Consider the following 17,810-nt stretch of genomic DNA (forward strand, 5'->3'; position numbering starts at 1 on the left):
CAGGGAAATATATACAAGATCTTGTGGTAGCTCACAGTGAAAAAAATGTGACAACGAATGTATGTATGTTTATGTGTAACTGAAAAATTGTGCTCTACACTGGAATTTGACACACATTATTAAATGACTATAACTCAATAAAAAATGTTAAGAAACAGTATGTTATATCATTCTTAAATTTTATGAACTGTATATTTTACCACTTTAGGTTTTACTTAGAAGGTTTTGATTTTATGTGAGTCTTACTGTCCCTGAAATTCTCTAATGACATGATAGAAATCTTAATATTCAAGTGTTTGTACTCTTAAAAGTCAGGATGGCAGGAACTTGAAACAGACTTTCTACACAAAAAGCCTCTCTGTTTCTAATAGGAATATACCACGGTCATGTTTTCTGCTCACGTCACACAAAGATGGGCTGTAACTGGAGAGTTATTTTGTACAGTTGGTAGTTCAATTTTCTCTTTTTCGTTAAAGAATGTAATCTTAGTTTTAATCAGGAAGAGAAGTAACTTCTTCCATTTCCAACTCCTCTGTCCACTTTTGCAAGTCCTTTGCATCATTTATTGTCCATAACTTCTCAAAACACTTAAGCCGTTTCCTGGAAAGAAAATAAAACACTATTTACTTTATAAGTCAAATTGTTAGGGAACAATACATCTCATCGAAAGCTATGAACAGTCTGCGACATCAGACTAGCAGGCAGGACCCTGTGGCTGGGAAGCTCTGTCGGCATCAGATTCAGGTGAAAGGAGTTTTCAGTGCTGCTGCCGCAATCAAGGGATGAAGCTGTGGATCAGCACTCCTGCCTCCGGGGAGGGGAGAGCCCAGCTTCCTCCCCTTCTAACTCAGCCAGAAGGGGTGTGTGCTCACAGGAAGAAAAGTACAACTCATTTAATAACATAAAGCTAGCTACTGAAAGAGTAAAATGCCCATATAACATAGACCTACTTTTTTTCTGGAGAAAAGCAACCCAGTTAAATGTTTAGGGTCTAGAGAGGGAGTATCTGAGTTTCAGTCACTGCTCCACCAATAACTAGCTGAGTGACCCTGCCTTCCTCGTCAGCTTCCTGCCTTCACTTGGCCTCACCTTCCCCAACTATAACATGGGGATGACAACGGTACCTATCTCACGAGGCTGTCACAAGGATTAAGTGGGTTAATGCACGGAAAGCAGAAAGAACAGTAACTGGCACAGTGTCGGCTGCTGTGAATGACTGACTGCCCAGACTTGGTTGCACAGTAAGCATTCAGGAAGTATCAGCTATTAACAAATCCATATGAATGCACCAGATTCACTTTGGTTTCTCACATCTGGCCAATGGAATAGGTGTGATAAGCACTTTTAGTGTGTTTATTGATAAATCATCAGATTCCATTCCAAGGCAACCTCTTCCTACAACTGTCTTGTCAAGGTAACTTTCTAGACTTCAAAATACCATATACTAGTAGGAAGAGTTAAAAAATTTATAAGTAATCTGTGAATTTTATTGTTCTGGCTTCCTAGGCTAGATAACAGCAACATGTATGAACTCTCATATTTTATTGCCATCTCGCATATGCATCTTTTGTCGTAAAGTTTTTTTCTCTAGTTTCTTTAGGGAAAAAGAAAAATGAGACAACAAAAGAGGACTTAAACCTGTCTTCTGACTTTGCAAATAACTAAGGGCTAAGCTTATTTTTAAACTCCGATCCCTTTTCTCTCCAGAAATGTTTCATATTCTACTTTGTAACAAATAACTAGAAATAGGCTCTCACTGATTGCATCACTTGCTTCTAATTTGGCATCATGGAAAGGATCCAGATGAGGACGTCAACAGAGGAAGCTACATGACTTCCGTAGTATTCTAGCACCCTGGACCCGGTCCACCACCATTTACCACTGCAAGGTGTGGAGCGCAAGGCAGAGCAGCAGCAAGGAAGGTGGTTGCACAACTGTACCTCAGCATCCAAGCTGGCAACTGTTTCTTTAATTAATATTAGGTATCAATTTCACATTTAAATTGGTAATGATTTCCAGAGCTAAAAAAATATTCTTATAGTATGGTGACCAGCCAAGATGTTCTATGTGACTAACAGTCTGTTCACCTGTGGTCACACGGTTATGGACCAGGTCAGTAGTGTCCAGCCCCAGGCAGATCAGACTCTCTGGGCAGAGGAGGGGTGGGCAGGAGGTGGTTGAGGAGCTTATGCTGTTTGATAAATTAATCTTATATTTGGGAAACAAAAAGCTATAATTTATTATTTATTAATGATATTTTCCTAGGAATAACTTCTTTCTAAAGTATGTCTCAGGTGTATATGAAGATTAGTTTATATACTGACTACATACTGACCGGATATCCAGGGTAAAAGGTGGAATGTATTCACATAAGCATTCTAGGTGACACAGAAGTCAGTTTAGAATGAAAAATGTGTCACAAACAAATCAACAAAGTGACATGTGGATTTCTGAATGCAACCACTGCATATATGAATAAAAGAAGTACTGTAAGTGTTTTATATATTGAGGTTTCTTCTAGTAATTTTCTGCATAAATGAATATTTTAAGCAACTAAATGTGTTGGCACACATAAGGAATCAAGTTTTTAGAAAAATGATTGGAAAAACCAATCTTGCAACTTAATAGATAAAGATATGACTAGAGAGCTCCGAGTGAATTCACATGAGCTCTGGGAAGAGCTGTTTTCATTTTATCGTAATTAAATGTGTCAGAATATTCGAAGAGGTACTTGAAGGAAGATCTGATGTTCATTTATAGGACAATCTTCTCCCCTGGACAACTTGGAACATTTCATTACAAATCAAAAAATGCAGCGCAATCACCCTGACCTTTTCATATTTACTAATGTTTCCAGCTCTTTTGACTTGACAGCTGCTTTCTTCAAAATTTCTCCAGGAATATCTGCAAGTTTAGCCACATTTAGTCCATAACTCCTGGCTGCAACTCCTCTGGTTATTTGATAAAGAAAAGTGACAAAATCAACAACTGGGTCTTCTTCACCTGAAAAATAAAGTTAAAAGAGAGAGAAAGAGAGATAAAGAAAACCATGCTTGAAAGTTGGAAAGAAATCAGAGGATTAAAGACAACATATAAATTCTTTTAACTTTACTCAATTAAAATTCATAACCTAAAAAAGAAATCCACTGTCCCTAATCACTTGTTAGCTCCTTTTATCAATATTACATGTTTAGAAAAAGGGCAAATGCTGTTTTGAAAATGCGTCTGCATTTAAGATTTATCTTTTAGCTCAGTTAAACTGGTCCTTAACAATTATTCATTGTAAGCTAAGAAGTATTTAGTTTTATGCTGCTTGCTGAAAAATTTGAACAAAACTTCTATATCAAAAAGAGAGTGATTCTGATACATGGCATAATATAATTTCTCCTTTAAAAACAGATTTTTAAAAAGTGGTATTCCAGAGGAAAAATGTGTTCACCAAACAGTCTCTTGTATATAATGTAAAGTAACATATATAAAAGATGTTTCGGGGGGCGGAGGGTGGGAAGGGACAGACTGGGATTTCAAAATTGTAGAATAGATAAACAAGATTATACTGTATAGCACAGGGAAATTTACACAAAATGTTATGATAAATCACAGAGAAAAAATGTGACAATGAGTGTGTATATGTCCATGTATGACTGAAAAATTGTGCTGAACACTGGAATTTCACACAACATTGCAAAATGATTATAAATCAATAAAAAATGTTAAAAGTAAAAAAAAAAGATGTTTCTAAGACTGCTAGAAATAAAATAACAAAAGCAGGTAAGGAAATATTACATGTTGCACAGTTTAAACTACAAGACAGAGAAACTCTGGCTTATTAAATACCCTAGTTAACTAACAGTTATACATATTGAAGGGGATGCTGTTCGGTACTACCCAAATCCCACTTGGGACTGAAGCGTTTATTGACCCAACTGTCAGGAAAGTTGTTAGCCTGCAACCCTCAGCTGTTGCTCTTGTTGGGAACCGCCTCAGCTGGAGAGCTCTGCTTCATGCAAGGTCACCCTGGGCAGCCTGCATGTGTGACTGGTTGCTCAGGGGGTTGATAGGCAGACTCTAAGAGGCCACCAAAAATCCCTGCCTGCTGGTATTCATGCTCTTACGTCACTGCCTCTCCTGGAGTGTGGGCAGGACCAAGGGACTTGATTCCAAAGAACAGAATATGACAAAAATTATGGCATGTCATTTTTGCGACTAGACTAGATTACAAAAGACTGGCTTGTCTTGAGCACTCACTTTCTCGCTTGTTTTGTCTAAGGGAAGCCAGTTGCCATGCTGTGGGCTGCTGTATGGAGAGGTCCTCATGGAAAGAAATTGATGTCTCTGGCCAATAAATCAGTGAGGGCCTGGAGGCCTGCCCACAGCCACGAGTAAAGTTGGAAGTGGATATTCTGAGGGATGCCACTGACCATGTGAGGGGGCTGGGCCATGGGCTGCCCCAGTCAAGCCTTCAAATGACTGCTGCCCCAGCCGATACATTGATGGAGTCTTGTGAGAGACTGTGAGGTAGAGGTGTTCGGCTTAGCTGCCCCTGGATTCCTGACCCACAGAAATTATGAGATATTAAATATTTGTAGTGCTAAGCTGCTATGTTTTGGGGGTAATTTGTTATGCAACAATAGATAACTCATGAAAAGTATAAAAGCCTGGCTCTCTCACCTCAAGGTGAGCCAACTCCAGCCCAGTCTCAGAGCTTAGCAGGGATGGCTGAAGCCTCAAAACTGTAACACAGCCGAGTCCTGCCTAGTCCTGTGCTTGGGTGTTGATCAGGAGAGCACTCCCCAGTGAAACTCATGCGAATCTCAGAATCTGCTTCCTGGGGAAGCCAGCCTATCACACACTACATAAACATGAAGTTACAATGTTAAAAGAACTGGGATATAATAAGCACAATAATACAAAGACAATGCTATGGAGGGGTTCAGAACCAGCCTCCCCGAAATGTGCCGCTATGGCACGCAGGTTATCTTGAGCTGAAGACAATGGAGGTCCAAAAGGCTCAGGAAGGGCTTTTTAACCACCTCCTCAGTTGCCTAAGAGAATTTAGATGGGGGTGGGGGGATCCTGGCTTAGAGACAGAGCTATTACCAGAGGTAACTTTTATCTTCTATCTGTATGGCCGGACAAATATCTAATTACCAAATATTTGTTTTTCTTATTGCCCTGTGAATTACAGTCTTCCTTACCACCTTTTATTTTTATTTTTACTGAAGCAGAGTCAGTTACAATGTGTCAATTTCTGGTCTACAGCACAATGTCCCAGTCATGCATATACATACTTATATTCCTTTTCATATACCCTCTTCCCCTTTGAAGCCCCATCTCCTCTCCCATTTCCTAGGTCAGGAAGGTACAGAAGCCTCAACTGCCCAGCCTGCCTTCATATTCTTATGGGGCCCTGGTAGGTACGGTACATAATTACATTTATTTTTCTCCTGTTAATTTGTCTTCTGTTAATTTGATTATTAGATCAGCCAAAGAACCAAGAAGGGCAGAGGAAAAATTCTTCCTCCTCAACAGCTGCATACAGTTTAATTGTTGATAAATCTAAAGCACCTCAGGATTATGCAGCTTTTATTACGAAATTCAATATAACTGCACTGTGTTGCAAAAATGTCCCAGATGAACCAGATTCACAATCATTTCTGAGACCCTAGTATACTTAGCATAGCTCTACCAAAAACTTTTCTCATACATTATTTCATTTGATAAATGTGTATGCTCTATTCTTTTATCAGCTAAAAACAAAAAAGCCAAAAGACTGAACACAACAAAGAAAAAGGATAACGGAATTTTCTTTAACCTCCTCTAAGAATTCAGCCACAGACAGGTAATATGTTTCTAAGGGTCGGTGCTGGAGGTGGGAGGTGAAAAGAAAGCTAACAGTCTCAGGAATACACAGACTAAAACTCACATTACAAAGCACTAAGAATAACTTTTGCCTCTAAATAAAACTTAAGGAACACAAAGAACAGGTGAGGAAGTGGGTGGGAAAAGACTAGGCAAGAAGCATGTAGAAACCACTGCCTGCTAACCTGGATAATCTCCTGCTACCCCTCAGTGCTCACAAGACCAAAAGCGAAGTGTGCAGCAGCAGGGCATCAAAAAAGCAAACTCTTGTCATCTTTAAGGCAAATATAGCCTTTATCATTTCAACTGGGTTAGTCCTAACTGATGTCCCCACCTCCAGCCTCTCCTCTACAATCTAACTTCCACACTGATCTTTCCTTTAAAAAAAAAAAAAGATTAATTCATCTGTCTGTCCATCTGTTCACTATCCATCCATTCATCTTTTTCTGAAAGTGTACTAAATGCCATAAAATCCCCTCATTTAAACATTGCTTTGCTGATGGGTTTTTCTTTTTTTGCTTTATATGCATATAATATATAACTAGCAAAAAGGGTTTCTTACATATAATACAGCTATAAAATACAGCTAAGTTATATATAATATTATATTGCTCTGAGTGACTCATCAACACACCTCAGTACAAACAACTGCTGAATTTGTCATCACGTGCTAGTCTCCACTTTTGTACTAATTATGGTAGTGCTTACGCCGCCAAGATAAATAATGTGCCCACTTTTCCATAATCACCTGAGGGAGCTGTTTTTAGAGTTACAGTCTACCTTGAGACCATCTTTCACCCCCCTTCCATGGGAGAGAGGGAGGGAGAGGCAGGAAGGGGAAGGGAGAGAGAGTATGTGTGTATAAAGGAAATGTGGAGGCAGGGAGAGCCAAGTCACAGTGGAGATGGTAAAAAAAAAAAAAAGACTCACTTCTCTACAGTCTCACAATAAAAGTTCCTGATGAGGACTTTACTTACAAGCCATGACCATTTCTTAAATGGGTATTATTGAGAAGCTTATCTGACACTGCTCAGAATCAGTGAAAGCAATAATTCATGTTTCTGCCTGTTATAGGGAAACTTAGCAAAAGTTGACCCCTCACTCCACTCCTTAATGGAGGCACTGGGGACTGAACCCGGGACCTTGTGCATGCTAAGCAGGCGCTCTACCGCTGAGCTATTACTACCACCCCAAGCAAAACTGTTTCAAAGCAGAACTTCTCTAGGCATTTATTAAAGAGATATATGCTGATCAAATAGTTTCTGAAGTCACTTTCAGGATAGATTAAAAAAAAATTTAGAGGTGGCTGAGTCCAGTGTGAATGTGAGTCCAAGTGTTCTGATTGTCAGAATTACAAGCACAGAAAAGGGGTTAAGAGACTTCCTAGGAAGGCAGCAAAGGCAGATCTCTGGACAACAACCAGTTCAGATGAGCAGGAGGACATAGGGCTCCAGTAGAAATGTCCTCGGTGGGGAAAACTGGAACCAACAGGTTCAATCATGTGGAAAAATGTCTAGAGAGGTGTTTTACAAAGCTATTGGGGGATACGGGAAGATTCAGCAATAGACTCAAATAAACAATGAAAGGAAAAAAAAAACAAGGTGATTATTACCTTCAAGAAAAGAGAAATACTTGTCTCCATACTTGGTTCATGAATAAGCAATACCTACTTGCAGTAACAGTGAAAACAAACAGTGACAATGAATGAAACAGAAAAAATGTGAAACGGCTATACCAGGAGGAAGTGGAAGGGGGTGCTGGAGACCCTCATTTAACAGGAGAAGTCAGTAGTGTGCCTTGAGGACCAAGAGACAGGAAAATAAGCACAGGAATTTAGAACTGTAGAAGAAACGGATTAGAGTCAAGAGTGGCTGCCTGGGAACAGGGATGGGGAGGGGCCGTTGGGTGAAGTGGTGGAAGCAGGGGACCACTGCCTGTTAGCACGAGTCTCTAGCATCATTTAGCTTTTTTTAAATTATGTTCATGAATAAAAACTTCAATCAATAGAATAAAATGCCAAAACACTTAAGAAGTAAGGGTCTGCATTAGCAGGCAGTTCACATCAAATGCTTACCACTGACCCTTCCCTGTTGGTGAACTCTTGTTTATCCCACTGGGTTTCAGCTTATAAGCTTCCCCTGTCACTTTGGATGCAGATTAATAGATATGAAATTGCTTCCATGAGAGAATTTATGATGTGTTTTTCATGACTAGCAGCGTGGTGAAAGGCAACGATTGCCTAACATTACGTTTATCTTAGGTCCAATGCTTTGTTTTATTTTGGGCCAGTCGCCTGATTTCTTTTTCAGGTCCATCCTTACTTATTTCTTTTCCAAAATAAAATGTGGACTCCGGAGTATCTTGGATAATGGGTTTTCCATTGTAACACACCAACTGAGTAAAACCGTCACTGGCCCATAGGTTGGCAGCTTAAAAAAATTACTACTGAACAGGAAAAAAAAGTTTAAAATCTACTATATTACTTACAGCACTTGAATTTATTTCTATTAGCTAATGGTGTTCTTTTTCATGAACTGTTTCATTTCTGTGACACAAGCAGTAAGCAGAATGCTAGGAAAAACAGCCCACGGCAGTTTTAACAGAGTAGAGGCGGACCTGCAAGCAGAGGACATGGATTCTAGGCTCAGTTCAGCCCCTACCCAGGTGGCCGACATGGGCAAGCCACTTTACCTGAGATTGAGTTTCCTTATCAAATTAAGATAAAACATGCATCCAATATAGAATATGGCTCCTGGTAACTAATTAATGTTAAATGATATTTTGGGAACTACATTGAGCATTTTAAAAGATGACTAATACATCTGACTGTTAGGGCATCTTTCCTGAAATGAATCTAAGGGTAAAACCTAAATACCCCCCTTATCCAACCTTCTTCTTGTAGAAAAATGAGTTAAGGAAGGCCAGAGAAGGACTGAGAGAAGGTAAGGATAAATGCAAATCCTACTTGACTCTAAGCTTAGAGAAAATGAATTTGGGCAAATGTCAATCACAATCAACATTCACAGTTTTCATTATTAATCATGCTCCTATGAACTTCGAGTTATCAATCATGAAAACCAAAAGAATTCTAATTGTACTTACTGCAAGAACATCTCATACCTGGATCCTGTTTGCTTTCATCCTCAATGACCAAGAATCCCATGTGATAATTCCCCACATGTTGTGAGTAACTTTTTTCTAACTCACAAACTGGTGGATAATGCGTAACAAACAGGGTAAAGGATTTTACCTAAAGCAGTAAGACAAAATGAATGTTACTTTATTTTTAAATTTTAATTTAAACTTTTCTCCAGCTTTATTTTGAAAAACTTCAAACCTTCATAAAAGTTGAAAGAAAAGTACAATGAACACTTATATATTCTTTATCTAGATAACCATTTAATATTTTGCCATATTTTCCCTTTCTTCCTCCCTCACCTCTACACACACACACACACACTTTTTTTTCTGCACCATTTGAGAATTAACTGCAGCCATCGTGACACTTCATCCCTAAATACTTAAGATTCTATCTTCTGAGAACAAAAACATTCTCCTATATAACCAGAATAAAATGATACACTCAAGAAATTTAACATTGATATATTACTATTTACTAATATACAGCCCATGAATTTCCCCAACTGTCCCAATAATGTTCTTTATAAATTTCTTTATATTTAAATAAAAAATAAAGGCTCATGTGGTGCACTCAGTCATGTCTCCTTAGCCCCCATTACTATAGAAAAGTTCCCCACTCTTTTCTTTTTTGTCTTTTATGACTTTAACATTTTTGAACTATTCAGGAGAGCTGTTTTGCACAATATGCCTCAATTTGGAGTCGGCTAATTGTTTCCTCCTGATGGAATTCAGATTACACCTTATTGCCAGGAATATTACATATATATGTACATGACATATCCTTTCCAGTACATCACAACAGGAGGCACATGATGTCAATCTGACCCATTACGGGGGATGCTAAATCTGTTTATGTGGTGTAAGTGGGTGCCTAGAAGATTTCTTCATTGTACTTTTTTCTCTTTTGTAATTATTAAATAACCTGTGGGGTATTAATTTGAGACTGTGAATATCCTTTTCTCCAACAATCTTTCACCCAAAGCTTTCACCATTTGTTGATCATCATTTCCTGAATCAGTTATTATCGTGCTAGTTAATAAATGTTGATTTAAAAAAATGGTATATTGTCATAGTTAATGTTGATTTAAAAAAACACCAAAATGCCAGCCAATAAACAGCATTCTCTATTCATTAGCTTACATTTTGTAAAGTACAGCTTTCCCTTCATCCCACCTTACCCCCCATCATTTTAAAACTTATTTTTGTTTTATTACTATCAATATAGACTTGTGGATTATTTAATAAGCACTGCTTTAGAGCACACATTATATGTGTTCTAGAAATCCCTATTTTAAGGGAAGTTAACACCAACTCATGGTCTAGAAAGTAACAGAAGAGGTTAATTAAATTGAAGAACTCCAGTGCTGATCCATCTGCCATTTACTTTATTTAAAGTCATGATGTATACCTTCTCTCTAATTACAATTAAAAATAAACTTATTAAGGCAGGATTTCTTTTGACAAGTTGCTCTTAAAATCTGCCCTGAAGCATCTTAGGACTGGCTGTCTCCATGGTGCCCCTTCCCTGAGCTGACGGGCAATTCTAGCTGGAAGACATGAGGGTCTGGGTTACACCACTGCTCTCCTCAAGGCCATTTTCAGCTCGCCGCAGCAACACAAAACCTCCCCCACTCCTCTTCTCTTTTCTCTCTCTCCATTTCAGCAATCAAAAGACACCATGAAAAATAATGATTTTTATCTTTAAGAATGTTAGTGACTCTTACTTCTGATAAATTTTCAATGATTTGCCTCCAAGGTAAGTTTTATCTAAAACTAATACTTTCTTCATTAACACTTAAAGTAACCCAAAACTGCTATATAGGCAATGAAAACAGAAGTGACAAACTCAGTTCTGTCAAAATTGGTTCCTGAAGATTCTTAGAGAATCTTGGAAATACTGACAAACTGCTTTTGGTAGCCAGCCTCCAACATGGCCCCAGAGATCTTTACTTCCCAATGTTTATGCTCTTGAGGAGCCCCTTCCTACAATGAATCGGGGTGGGGGTGGGGGGCTGTGTGGCCAACAGAACATGATGGCAGTGACAGCGTGTGGCTTCTGAAGCTTGCTTATAAAATGTACTGCTGCCTCTACCTTGGCCTCTTGGAACACTCCCTCAGGGGGAAGCCAGATGACACTCTGTAAGAATACTCAAACAGCCCTGTGGGGAGGACAGCAGGGAAAGGAACCAAGGGCCCTGGCCAACCACCAGCACCAACTTGCCAACCATGTGAATGAGCCACACTGGAAGAGATTCTTCCTGCCTGGTCAAGCCTTCAGATGACTACAGCCCTGGCTGACAAGTTGACTGCCACCTCAGGAGAGGCCCTAAGCCGAAACCACGCAGCTAAGCTGCTCCTGAATTCCTCACCTCCAGACGCTGCGAGACATAGTAACTGATTGTTGTTTTAAGCCACTTACTTTTGGAGTAATTTGCTATGCAGTCATAGTAACTGATAAACTGCTACAGAGTAGAAATGATGAAATCACAGTTGACAAATTCAGCTCTGTCATATTTGTTCCTAAAGGCTCTTAAATGAATGTTCTTATTTTTTAATTTATTTTTTATTAAATGAAAAATTCTTAAAATTCTATAGTGCTGTACAAGTTTCACACATGGCTTCATGTATGAAATGATTTCATTTAATCCATAATAACCCTTTTTCCCCACCTACCCCTATGATGCCCCTCCCCCATCCCTCTCCCTATTGGAAATCAGTAGTTTGTCCTCTATATCTGTGAGTCAGCTTCTTTTTTGTTTTATTCACTAGTTTGTTGTATTTTTTAGATTCCACATATAAGTGATATCATACAGTATTTTATTTTCCTCTGACTTACTTCACTTAGCAAAATGCCCTCCAAGTCCATCCATGTTGCTGCAAATGGCAAAATTTCATTTTTTTAACAGCTGAGTAATATTCTTAAATAAATGTTTAAAATATGTTTTGGAGGCAGACACAGGACTTTACTGAACCTGTGATACATAGTTTCTATAATGAGGAAAGAAGTTCTTGAGCTGTGTCTTTCTGCAAATACAGAATTTCTTTTCAAAGAAAAATGAAAAGTATTTCTTTCAAAATAGAAAATATGCCATCATTAACTATGTAATCTAACTAACTATTAAAACTGAGGGTCACAAAAATTTAAAGAAAAGGGGATTTTATTTTTGCATTTTTTTGCAAAGAAATATGAGAAAAATATGCTTTTATTGGCTATTTAAGGAAGAAAGCCAGAAATGAAAATGGGAGAAAGACACAGAAACAAAGAAAAGTGTAAAAAAGTAGAGAACAAAATAGAAAAAGAAAAAACAGAAGAGACAAGGTTCAGGGGCAGGTGCTAAGAAGGGGGGAGAAAGGGCGAGAGGTCAAAATAAACAAGACAGAGAGGGTTAATAAAGGGGAGAGTCTGGTAGAGATGATATGGATTGAAAGTTTGATACAAACAAAATTTCACATTGAGATGCTCAGAAATGAACTCTGGAGTACTGTTACTGAAACAGAGACACAAATAGATCCGATTAAAGGCTATATGGAGATCTTTCAGGATGTTGCCAGAAAAAAGTATTTCACAGGACTAAAATGGCACCATCTCCTAATTTGGTTCTTTTTTCAAGAATAGGGTTGCAGGTGGATGGATGGTCTTTGCTCTTGATTTAGAGTTTGCCAAGGATAATAAGATACAGTTCTAGGTGGAAATATTGCCAGGGAGGCCTTTCTCCTACTGACCAGATTTATTCTGCTTACACATAAGAAAGGGAGACACATCAAAGAGTGACAAACGTTATTCAGGGCCAGTCTACCTGAGTTCCACGTAGCACTTGAATGATCAATTGCAGGCAGAGGATCAATTATAACAAAGATAATTTTGAATATTTAGAAACCGAGGTCAGGAAAACAATTTGTATAGTACGTACCATTCATGTACAAAAGGTTGGCAAGAGGCTTACCTCTCTAATAAAATGCTCAAGTGTAGCATAAGCTATGGCAATTCCATCGTAGGTGCTCGTCCCTCTTCCCAGTTCATCCAAGATAACCAAAGACTGGGATGTTGCTTTTCTTATTATTTCTGCTGTGTCAGTCAGTTCTTCCATAAATGTACTCTGTCCTTTGCATATGTTATCTGCAGCCCCCATCCTACAAATAAGATGGCAATACCCTGATTTTCCTGTGAACGTCATTATGAAGAAGCCAGACATTATTTTCTGAACAATAATGACCCCTAGGGGGTCTATGTTCTTTGAGCCAATACTAGCTGAAATTATATTAAACAAAAGAAAACACATGTTGGCTATAAAGAGTGTCTAACATCAAATAGCACCTTATAGAAACATTCTGGGTAGAATCCGAGGTACAGGACAGGGCTCCTGAAAAGGAGGGAAATCTCTGACTCGGCCTTTTTTGACCAATCATTTCAAAACAGAGTTTTGGTGCTCACAGGGGAAAACAACGCTTCTCTGGGCTGCTGTGTTTAAAATCCACGAGCACAAGGTTCTTGTACAATCCAAGGCTTTTCCCAGTGTCTCCTTAAGAAGATTCCACACTGATACTGTGAATTAAGGTACCCTGTTGAAATCACTTATTCAAATGAAAAACAAATTTTTTAACCAGAACTTGAATTATAGAGGTTCCTATAATACAGGTTCCTAAAATGGGCTCCAGGGAACAGTCCTTAGAGATGTCAAGACATGGGTCCGAAAGACATAAGGGTTCTTCCCTCTAAGACTCCTTCGGGGCCTTTCACATTCTACTACACATCGTGCGTTTCACAGAGCTGATCTAGTACACAGCACTTCCAACTCATTTAACCACGGATGCTTGAAACTTCTCCTAGAGCACCTTCTGAAAATAATGATCTACAGAACACATTTGGTAAAATGTACCAAAAAGAAAAAACCTGAGGTGGGAAGAGAATAATTAGGTACACTCACTCAAGGTCATGCAGTCAACAGCAAAACTTAGAATTCAGGCTTTGAAACACTAGCCAGCTTTGTGAATGCTGGTAACTATTTTCTTAGCAAAATGCCTTCCTCAATTTAGTTTTGCTCCATCAGTTCACATGTGACCAATGGCAGCATAACATACCTCTTATTTCTGGAGAAACTCATGGTAAAATTAAGCTTTAACCATCCTGTGACTGGAGCCCTGAACTGGGCAAGGGAGTCTGAGTGTAATGTTTCCCCTACTCCAGACTGGGAGAGGTTTAGAAGAACTGCTCCAGGAATCAGCGGCACTTAGAAACTGTAATTAACTACATCTATGATGGAGGTTTTACTCAAAGTGGTGTCAATTTTATCCATTTTAATATTGGTAACTACAAAACTTAATTTCTAAAATGTTGCTAGCTTAGGAGCATGCTAGTTACCTTTTCAAAGTTCATTCTGTTTTTTACCTCAATTTTCAATGTTTACTTTATATTTCCCCTACCACAAAGCTAGAAGATTGAACTTTCCTATCTCTGTAACCACTCTGAATTCTTCAGAATCATAATGTTTGACGCCCACTTACTGTTTGATTTTATTACTGATAGGTTGCGAGCTGACAAAAAGAACAAATCTTTGGCTGATAATAAAATAGCTCCAGTAAGGCAAATATTTGGAGGTGGGGGGCTTCTTTTATTCTCAAGAATTAGAATAACAAGCAAAAACTAGATAAGATTTTAATGCAACAGTTTAAGTACTACACTTAAGCACTTTCTAGAAACACTATGTTAACAGAGTGGTCTCATTGGGAACTTCAGGAATTGTAGAATGCTCTTGGGGAAAGATATTCAAAGGTGAGATTTCAAATCAGGAGGGAGGGATGAATGATCAATCAGTAAAAAACATGGTAGCTAATTGGTTGTTTCAGGGGAAAAAAAACACACACAGAAAAACCGAAGATGTATCCCTACTCAAATCATATTTCAAAATAAATTTATATGAATTTAAGAGCTGAGTGTAAAAATAGAAACCATAAACATACCAAGCAGTCTAAATGAAATTTAACCTCTGGATGAGTGGGTGGGTGGGTGGCTTTATATACATGGCACTGAAGCATGTATACAGCAAGATCCATGGTATCAGCGTGCCTCATGGTATCACAGGATTTCTGTCTTTAAGGAGGCCAGGCCAGATTTTAGGGGATGTTGGATGTATTTTTTCTTTTTTAAACAATGGTCCCAACGCTACTGTTAGACCAGTGGTTTACAAGTATCTTTTTAGCTGTTAAATCCAATGTTCACATGAAATTTTACTAACTTAACTCTGCAGATGAGATAAAAGGAATGGTGATTTGGTCAAGAACCCAGCACTATGAAGCCTCTTTTTCCCATCCAGAGGGGGCCTGTGGGGCTCTTAACACCCTGAAGAACAGTCTGAAAGCCACTGCATTAGGAGCCAACACATTTTCTTTCAAGACTGTATTTTTTATAGCACCTCATGATAAGGTAGCAACGCTGCCTAGCAGACACTGAAGAAATGCTGGCACCTTAATCAGTCACTGAGGCCACTGGGGAAGTATGCATTTGTAATTGTGGGAACTGTTTATTGATAAAAATATTTTGTTAACTTCTCCTAAGAAATTCTTCTTCTTAAGAAATTCATTTTTCCAATAAATTTCAGCAATAGAATGACTTCATATGATCCTGATGGATGCAGAATTTTATCACTAACACATTTTCCTTTTGGTTTTGGTTACTAGGAAACAAGTGAATAACACCTTATAATAACAAACAGCAACCCTTACTTTATCTTACATTTCTATCCTTATTTCTCCTCGATTTTTGAATACCATATTTCACTCTTATTACCCTGCTCTATTGTATATCTCCCAGTAAATTGCCTAAAATAAGTTTTTGAAACATGGCAGGATGTAACATAATTAAGAAAAGTTTGTAATTGTTTATTAATTCAAAAAACATTTACAAGACATACTACTGGATAATGATTTCGAAATTTTTCAAATGTTAAAATATGTTAGAGACGTAAGGAATTTCAGAACCTATGTCATAATCATCATTCCACCTATGTTTATATTCAAATGTAGTGAAAAATAGAAAATTCATTCCTTAGGTTTCATCTCAGAGTTAGGTTGCTCTGAGTAGACAGGTTACAGATACGTGATTAAGAAAAAAAATCACTCTGATATTTTTAGGAGTGGCGGCCGACTAATCTGTCTAATCCCCTACTTCCTCCTAGTCTATAACCCTTATATAGGTCAACAAAGCTTAATAAAACATTAATGGAGAAAAGAAATTATTACTTTTTGAATCAGCTTCTAAAATTGAGAACACTTTCATGCAGATTTGAACAAGGGTTTATTTTTATGAGATCCTGATATTTTGAGGTAACATTCTAGATATTTCTAAATTTTAGCAAAAGGGGTGGGCCTCTGTCCCTTCAAAACACAATCTCAGCTTCATGAAGGAAAATGCTAGCATGAGGGAGAAATACTGCAATTAACGGGGGGGGAGAAAAGATTCTTTAATATTGAATGATAAGTAATTAGAGCTTAAATATCAAAATTGTTAAAGAGGCAATAATTATTTGTACCACAGAAGGATTTTTTTGACATACTTTAAGTGCATTTAAAACAATATATAAGTATATATATTACATATATAAAACTAAAATATACCATTTTAACATTTTTAGGTGTATAATTCAGTGATATTAAGCATATGCACAATGTGCAGTCATCACTACTATCCAACAGCAGAACTTTTCATCATCCTCAAACATTCCATTAAAAAATAACTCTCCGCCCTCCCGTCCCCTCAGTCCCTGGTGACCACTATTCTGTTTTCTGCCTCTATCAATCTGCCTCTTCTACATTCCTCATAGAAGTGAGATCATTTCCTATTTGTCCTCTAAGTGCTTTGTATAGTAGGGCTTTTTTAATATTAGCTAATTTTGTCTTCTTTTTGAAATTAAAGATGTTCTATTCATTTCACCATGCTAAAAGTTTCACAGAATTCTGTCCAGTATGGGAGTCTTGGCTTTTTTATTGCATCTTATGCAACTTTTACAAAAGGAAAATTATCTCCTGAATAACAAAAGTATTCTAACTTTTAAGAAGGATGGTGTAAGGAAGAAAAAAAAGTTAAAGTCTAAGAAGAGAAAAAGCCACGAAAGAATACCAAATATTAAAAGATACGTAGATACTGCATGGTATTTAAAAGGTATAAAAATGTGCGATAGTAGAGCTGAACTGCATTTAATTAAACATAAACATTAACCCAGAAATGGAATGAAGTCAAATAATTCACTACTATATGTGTGCATTTTTAAAAAGCTTGGAAGGCCATATACCTAAACAATATGATTTCAAGGTGGTGGAATTACAGGTTATTTAATTTTTTTTTTCCTTTTTGAGCTTTTCTATAGTTTTAAATTCGCAAAATGAACAAGTTTCACAGTGTCATTAGAAAAACAATTATTATTTTTAAAAATCACGAAACGATACATTTAAGAACACTTTATACTCTACTGTATTATAATGTTAAGACAAGGCAAAGTGATTTTAATTACCAAGATAAATAACCAGCTTTCTTTTACCAATATTAAAAATACTTTATTAGCAGCAATGAAATTATTATAATAGACAAAAAAAAGGTTAAGTCTTTCTCCAGTATAATTGTTTCCACTAACAGTTGCAATCGGATCACCTAAGGTAATTAAAGTCAATTTGTAACAGCCACAACAGTCAACTACAATATAACCAAGCAAAAAACCACTATAGCAACCTTTCAATGTCAATGGAAACATTGCTGAGAATCAAGGCAGCAATCCAGTAAAATGCCAAACTTTGGTTTACATGAAACCATGTTCACT

The 17,810-nt window shown here is 37.6% G+C and overlaps 1 protein-coding gene across 1 annotated transcript in view; it reads right to left on the bottom strand.

The window, feature by feature from the left end:
- Positions 1–357: 357 nt before the first annotated feature.
- MSH3 (mutS homolog 3) overlaps positions 358–17,810 on the bottom strand; it is a 137,599-nt gene continuing 120,146 nt past the window's right edge. The window contains exons 21-24 of the mRNA XM_072958444.1: positions 12,948–13,134; positions 8,983–9,112; positions 2,832–3,003; positions 358–600 (exon numbers count right to left, since the gene is read on the bottom strand). Coding sequence (XP_072814545.1) covers positions 492–600; positions 2,832–3,003; positions 8,983–9,112; positions 12,948–13,134 — 598 coding nt within the window. The 3' untranslated portion in view covers positions 358–491. The remainder of the gene's footprint in view (positions 601–2,831; positions 3,004–8,982; positions 9,113–12,947; positions 13,135–17,810) is intronic.

This window comes from Vicugna pacos, chromosome 3 (assembly GCF_048564905.1).
Source record: "Vicugna pacos chromosome 3, VicPac4, whole genome shotgun sequence".
Classification (NCBI taxonomy): Eukaryota; Metazoa; Chordata; class Mammalia; order Artiodactyla; family Camelidae; genus Vicugna; species Vicugna pacos.